This window comes from Pinus tabuliformis, chromosome 6, assembly GCF_031772625.1.
Source record: "Pinus tabuliformis cultivar Carrire ecotype Pingquan chromosome 6, CPIR1, whole genome shotgun sequence".
NCBI classification, from domain to species: Eukaryota; Viridiplantae; Streptophyta; class Pinopsida; order Pinales; family Pinaceae; genus Pinus; species Pinus tabuliformis.
The window spans coordinates 1,820,896,012-1,820,903,736 of NC_142292.1; the positions used below are offsets into that span (position 1 = coordinate 1,820,896,012).

At 33.5% G+C, this 7,725-nt stretch overlaps 1 protein-coding gene across 1 annotated transcript; it reads left to right on the forward strand.

Moving 5' to 3' along the window:
• Positions 1-648: 648 nt before the first annotated feature.
• LOC149266293 (uncharacterized) lies at positions 649-5,846 on the forward strand. The gene is made up of 2 exons (XM_089407800.1): positions 649-937; positions 4,381-5,846. Exons 1-2 carry the CDS (start codon positions 649-651, stop codon positions 5,844-5,846), a joined length of 1,755 nt encoding a protein of 584 aa, XP_089263926.1.
• The last annotated feature ends 1,879 nt before the right edge of the window (positions 5,847-7,725 follow it).

A 7,725-nucleotide genomic window follows, 5' to 3' on the forward strand; every position in this document is an offset into this window, starting at 1 on the left:
TGGGAGAATCTGATGAAAAGGGGTTTTGTCGGCCCATCCAAATGCCCTCTATGTGGCTTACAAGAGGAGACGATGAATCACCTACTCAACCTCTGCCCTTTCACCTCCACCATGTGGGATTGGGTGGCTTCAGTCTTCAAGCATACTGATCGGGACAGACTCAGCATCACCAACACTTTGAAGAATTAGAGGAAAAACTTCTCAGGAAATGAAATCGTCAATAAAGCTTGGACTCTGGTTCCAGGATTTTTCATTTGGGATGTTTGGAAAGAATGCAATGGCAGGGTTTTCAAGAGCAAGACAAGCATGCCCCAGCACATAATTGCACAAATTCTACGACAGCTCAAAGAAACAGTCAGAGGTTTGTTGTGGAAACTTCTGGAGAATCCTCCTTTGCCCCAAGAAGCTTGTATACTACTGCAGTTGGGTCTCTAGTCAATAATCCCACAGGGAATAAACAAGGGTGTGAGCCAAACAAATGCAAGTTTGGATATTTGGAAGCCTCCTCCACAAGGCTTCTTAAAAGTCAATATAGACGGAGCATCCAAGGGAAACCCAGGGTTAGCTGGTTTTCGGGGTGTTACAAGAGATGAGCAGGGATGCATAAAGGAGATCTTTCATAGTCACTTGGGGAAAGCCACTAATAACATGGCAGAACTCATGGCCTTAGAGCAATGCCTGGAAACCCTGGTGAATTTAAATTCACACAATGTCATCATTAAAGCAGATTCGGAATTGATTATCAAAGCGGCCAAGAAAATGTGCAATGGAACGACACTGGAAAAAGTGTCGAAACATTGGAGGCTATCACAGGTCTTTCACCGTATTCACACCCACCTGCAAACGGTAAGAACCGTCAACTTTGTCCATGTGAAAAGAAAAGCAAACATGTTGGCTGATCGTCTGGTGAATGAAGGAGTGATTAGTAAGGAAAGTGGTACTTAGCACGTTTGGGAGTCGATACCCCCAGGAAAATTGTGTGATGATTGTCTCTGCCAAGTTGCCAAAGATATGGAACATTTCCAGAGCTTCAGCAGAGAGAAGGAGGAAGACTAGCAAAAGGCAAGAAGAGAGGAGGTTCGTGGGCTGCAGTCTCTCCCAAGCATTAAAAGTCAAGGAAAAGAAGATCGAAGAAGTGAAGCAGTTATATAATTCCTGGTGGAACAGAGGTCGTGGGTTGTTCTGGATGAGCTACTTCAGGAGGGTTTCAAAAATGAAAAGCAGATCTCAGTCTAAGCATGGGAGGATCAGGAACAAAGGAAATGATCTAGAATGATCGGGAACAACGGATCGACAGGATGGATCGATGGTGCACAGGAGAACTGTGGGAGTAAAACGTTGCTTTACCTATTCGCCAGTTGAATGGCTGCAGTTTGCAGGTTCGTTTGGCCTCAGTCATCCAACGGATTTCAGGCTGAAAAGAGATCGACCATTAACCACTTGGACGGACCCGAAATCCTATAGGTTGAGGAGCTCTAATCTTTTTTGGGTCTGGATTTGTGTTATTCATCATGCTAGTGTTCAGGCCGAAATCATGGTGGACCGTTGGATTAAATAGACTTTGATCAACGGTGCCGATTCTCTGCGCAACTCTTTTGTTCGTAGGATTTGTGGACCGTCGGATGGGAAGTTTGTTTCGACGGTGGGGATTGCGCGTTCAGGTTCGAGCTTGGGGAGCGGATCGGAGAAGAATGATTGGCGCGATTTTGGTATTTTTTGAAGTCCGATGGTCTTCGTAGTTTGTATGAGAAACCAGTGAATAGAAAGGAACTTGTTCCTTAGTCTTTTGCTATAGAGTTGATGTAACCCCGCGAGATTTTGTAACCTTGTGAGATATTGTTTGATCTTGGGGTTTGTAAACCCTGTTAATGGTAAACCAGCAACGGGATTGTCTTGTGATGGTAAACCAGCAATGGGCTTGTCTTTGCACTAGTAAAGGCGTGTATCATATGTATTACACTTTTCCGGTTAATAGAAGGTTCCACTCTTACTTGACCAAAAAAAAGAAGATGTGGGTTGTGAATAAATTTTAGAGTATAATAAAAAATTTCTATTATTTGATTAAGAGTTTGTGTTTTTCAAATGTAAATAAATGTGTTAAAATCTAAAGATATTTGGTAGGGTGAAAATATGCTATAAGCAAGCTTACATTTAAGAATAACAAAAATGATTGACTCTTCCACTACAATTTAAAAATAATTAATTAAAAAAAATCGTAAATCATAATGAAGCTTTAATATTTCAAAATTTAAAATAAAAAACTATTTTATTATAGAATTAGATAATTCATGCAGGATGCTCAAGAGGTTCAACAAAACTACTTAGTCTTCAGTTTGATATCTATTTGTTTATAGGAATGGATGTTCTTTGGTAACCATTCTCCTTCTTCTTATACATAATTCAATGCTTCAAATTAAGTGTTCTCAAATTGTTTTTCAGTTTCCACTTTTCAAAATTATCTAATTCCACTCTTGTCTTAACATTACAAATTCTCTCTAATATATATTATTTAATTAATATAATAACCTTCATCTCCACTTTTTTACTAACTTTACAGATTTCTCTGACTTATCTAATTTCACTCCGATCAGTAACATTACAAATTCTAACCTTAATATCCATCATTTAATTTATATGACTGACTACCCTTTTGTTGAGCTCAACGCGAACGCGATTTTTGTGTTCAACTTCCGGAAAGCCTTCTCGTTGCATGCAAATTTTACGGAGCATATTGTGCCTCAACTGCAATGTCAGGCATGACTATTATTCCAGAATCTTAATAGCACTGAGCGCTTTATGAACTCTATGGTAACGTACTCTATGAATTCTATGGCAACGTACTTTATTTCAGAATTGGAAATGTTGACATTTAACAAGCCGTCAAAGTCGGAGTAATTTTCGACCTTAAAATAAATATCTGTGGACGAAAATGGTTCCCAAGACATATTATTAAACACTGAAAACATAAGTGCTCCACATGTTTAGCATGTATTATTATTGGATTTAAAGCACCTTCGCGTATATACAGAGGATTTATTATTTACTATAACATATTGATACAAATTATTATTAAATGGAGTTGTTTATAGTGTAATTTTGAGGATTTTTTGGTGTAGAATTTGGTGGAAAAATTTGAGGTGAAATTCTGATTGTGTTATTTAAATTTGTTTTTTATTTCATATATAGATTCAGCACCCTCAAAAACTTCTACGGCATTTTTATTGTTCAGGGGTTACCCACCAAACTTGTGATTTCAATAAATTCCTGCAAGATTTAAAAAAATTAGACTAAAAAACCCACCAAAAACATTTCCAAAAAATCACACTAAAAACAACTCGTTATTAAATGTAAAAATTACATTCAACACTGAAATGATAAAATGGAGTAGAAAATGCCTTTGCGTACAACGGTAAGCGCCCAACATTCAGCACAAGCTACGAGTTCCACATTTAGGCTTTCGCTAGGACATGTGCAGAAGTTGTTTCATTTCAAGTGACGACGCATTTTTCAGGTTTCTGAAACAACCTATAAATATCAAAATTTACATTCTCTAAATAGATTGATCATAGATTTAAAAATTTATGAAGTTGATATAAATTTTCCTTGGAAATTAAGAAATTAGCGGCAGCTTTACTTTACTATTTGATGCTTTGGCGGTATAATAATTTGTTATTATTTAAATATATTTTTGTGGAAATTAAGAAATTAGAGCAGCTTTACTTTACTATTTCATGTTTTGGCGGTATAATAATTTATTATTATTTAAATATATTTTTAATTTATAAATAAATCCCTAATAATTGATGTTTTGGCTGTTATTTAAAAACCCTCCAGTCACTTGGTTCAAACTTATCATTTTACTTAATTGATGTTTTGGCTGTTATTTAAAAACCCTCCAGTCACTTGGTTTAAACTTATCATTTTACTTAAATCTTACTAAATTTAAAAAAATCAATAAAAAAAATACACCCAAAAAAATATCAAATAATTAAACTAAACCATAAAGACTATACACTCACTAACAATGTTCAATACTTTGGAATGTAAGTCTACTAGAGAAAATAATGTTAGAGAAAATTACAATATTATAATTATTATTAATAATAACAATGTAGGTAACTGTACTTACTTATTAAATAAAATAGTAATAGTGTTTGATATTAAACTTAAAGAAAATTGTAATAATGTTGACTTTAACTCTGTTAATAAATAATTATAATAATAATAATCTATATTATAGTAATAATAATAATAATTATATTAATATTAATAATAATGATTATGATAATATTAATAACTATAATAAAAATTATAATAATAATAATAGCTATTCTTTTAGTCAGATTAACAATATTAATTTTCTTTATGTGGATAATGTAGCTAATGGTTTTAAGGCTTTTTTTTCCTCGTCTAGCAATAGGGTGGTTAATCTTTCCAAATTCTCTTTTGATCTTCATGTTTTCAGTCTTTTGGAGAAGGGTTTAAACTTTGTGGTTGCTCCGAGGAGAATCCCCATTCATGATATTATTTGTGACATTGAATTCGGGATAAGGGATTTACCAGAGGCCTCTAAAGATATTATTAGGCAAGATTGCACGGTTATCTTAAGAAAGGCTAAATCCCCTAAGAACAACCTTAACAATCTTGAGTTTGAAGCTCTCAAATCCTTGAACAATAACAAGGACATTATTGTTCTTAAAGCTGACAAAGGAGGTGCAACTGTTATTCTCAATAGGGAGGATTACCGGAATAAGATGTTAGATCACCTTTGTAATGTCGGGAGCTACAGAAAGCTTGATAAGAATCCCTTAAAAAAGATTTCTATAACAGTGGCGCTAGCCATAAAATCTAGTAGCATTGTTAGCTCCCTGAGTAAGAATCTTATTGAGAGCAACCCTCTCACTCCTAGGATTTATGGTCTCCCTAAGATCTATAAGGAAGGGGCACCCCTTCACCCCATAGTCAATACTATAGGAGGGCCGACTTATCTTCTTGGTAAATATCTTGCTAATAGGCTCAAGCCTCTTATTGGTCGGACTGAAACCTTTGTTAAAGATTCATCCTCCTTTGTTAATGAGTTAAAGGATATCAAAATTGATCCAAAAGACATGCTGGTTAGTTTCGATGTGGTCTCATTATTCACAAATATCCCGATTAATGAGGCCATTGATGTTATTAATCGTATTACGGATCCTGATACTGCTCTTTTGGTTAAAATTTGCCTCACCTCCACTTTCTTTAGTTTTGAAGGCAAATTTTATGAGCAAACCTGTGGTGTTGCCATGGGTTCTCCCCTTTCCCCCGTTGTTGCCAATCTCTTTATGGAGTTATTTGAATCTAAGGCCTTGTCATCAGCTCTTTTCCAACCAAAACTGTGGAAAAGGTTTGTGGATGACACTTGTGCCATCTGGTCTCATGGGAAAGAGAAGTTGGAGTTGTTTTACCAACATCTTAATAATCAATCAAATTCCATAAAGTTCACCATGGAAGTTGAAGTTGATGGCAACCTTCCTTTCCTTGACGTTCTCATTTCTAAAAAGGATGACGGTTTTTTCTCTCATCAAGTTTTTCGAAAAAGAACTCACACAAAGAAATATCTTCACGCTAATTCCCATCATTTCCCTGCTCAGAAGCTAGGTATTCTCAACACCTTAGCCACTCGGGCGCTGAGAGTTTTTGATGAATATCACCTTGATGATGAAAAGGCTTACCTCCTTAAGGTCTTTATTAATAATGGTTATGGTAAGTCCCAAGGTCGTAAAGCTTTCCTTAATGCGGAAAGAGGTTCTAAGAAGAGGATTGATCCCAAGGATCGATCTTCCGGGGTTCATCTTCCTTTTATTTAGGGGACCACGGATAAAATCGCTAGGATCTTGAAAAAGCATAATATTCCTTCTTCTTTTAGACCCCTTCGCACTATTCGAAGTTCTCTTCGTTCGACCAACAACCCTATTAACCCTAAGGATGGGTAGGGTGTTTATATGATTCCTTGTTCCTGTGGGACTCCTTATATTGATGAGATTCGTTGGTCAATAAATCAAAGGATTTGTGAGCACACTGCAGACATAAAGCATGGAAGGCCTCACTCCTCCGCGTTGGCAAAACATGTAGAAAAAACCAATCATCACATTTGCATAGAAGAGGCGAAGGTCATCGCTAGGATTGACCACTTTCATCACCAAAAATTTATAGAGGCCTTAGAGATCGAAAAAAAACCCGTCAATCTGAACAGAGATGATGGTTGGAGTATTAGCAGGTGTTGGATCCCTGCTCTTTCTTTCTAGAATTTTTTGTGTTTTCCTGATTATCTTCTTATTCTTTCCTTTTTTAGTATTATTATTATTATTATTATTTATTTATTTATTTAGTTGTTCATTTATTTTTATTATTTTTAATTCTAATTTTTATTAATAGTATCTCCATAAATTTATTTCTTATTATTTTTATTTATTTATTTACCTATTAAATTACTAATTCTTATTGATATTATCTCCTAATAATATATTTTCTCGGTTAATACTGACAAATATAATTTCATAATATTAATATTAAAATGAAAATTTTCTATTGACTTTATTTATGATATAAATAATATTTTAACTTAATTCAAAAATAATATTAATTATTAATTCAATTTTTTTTTTTAATTCTTGATCAAAGGCTTAATTAGTTATTCCAACCTTTTAGTCAAACTAGCCGTTATCTTCTAACGACTATTTAGCTGCTCTCATCATCTATTTATTCCATTGCCTAGATCTGATTTCTCATCTTGTAGATGAACCACACTGGTTGGTTCAAAACGTGTCCACGGTATTTTATTTTATGTGATTTTTACCGAAAATGTTGTTACAATTAATATGCATCATAGAAGTCTAAATTCTATAGTAATAGTGTTGTTAAAGAGAGGAGAAGATAGGCCTTCAATGAATGGTTATAAAAGAAAAATACATAAATGATGTGAACTGAATTGTTAAAATGAGATATTAATAATTATGTGAATAAGAACTAAAGTCATGTTAAATAAGTTTATTAATAGATGTATTTTTGTAAAAGGTAATTTAATTAATAGATGAAATAATTTTTTTTTGTAAATAGGTTTATAAGTTTATTAATAGATGTATTTTTGTAAAAGGTAATTTAATTAATAGATGAAATAGTTTTTTTTTTGGATTTTTTTAAGTTAATTGGGTTGGAAATAGTTTTTTTTAATTATTTTTGTCCATTAATTTAATTAAAAATTTAACATATTTTTAATAATCATAAATTTAATTTATTTAATCTGTGTAGATTGAATGTTCCACATTTTCAAGATCATTAATTCATTTAAAAACACATTCTAAATAATAAAAAATACCATCTAACTTCAAATTGAAAAAAAGAGAAAAAAAAAATTACACCATAATGGGATAAAAATTACTTTATAAATAAAAAAATTGATTTATTTTAAAACATCTAATCTATGGGAAAAAACTTTATTCACTTTCTTTACATGATTATCAAAATGCAAATAATCATGTGAATTCCAACACCCAGCCAGGAATGGTGTCACGGGCTTTGATCAAATTCTGTCTTGAGGCATTTTAGCTATTCTAAACAGTCAAGAATACTGCACTCGTTGTTAAAAAGGAAAGAAAATGCCAAAAACATTTGACAGAAGGATACTGCACTCGTTGCTAAAAAATAAAAGAAAACTGCCAAAAACAGACCGTCAAAATTTGACGAAGT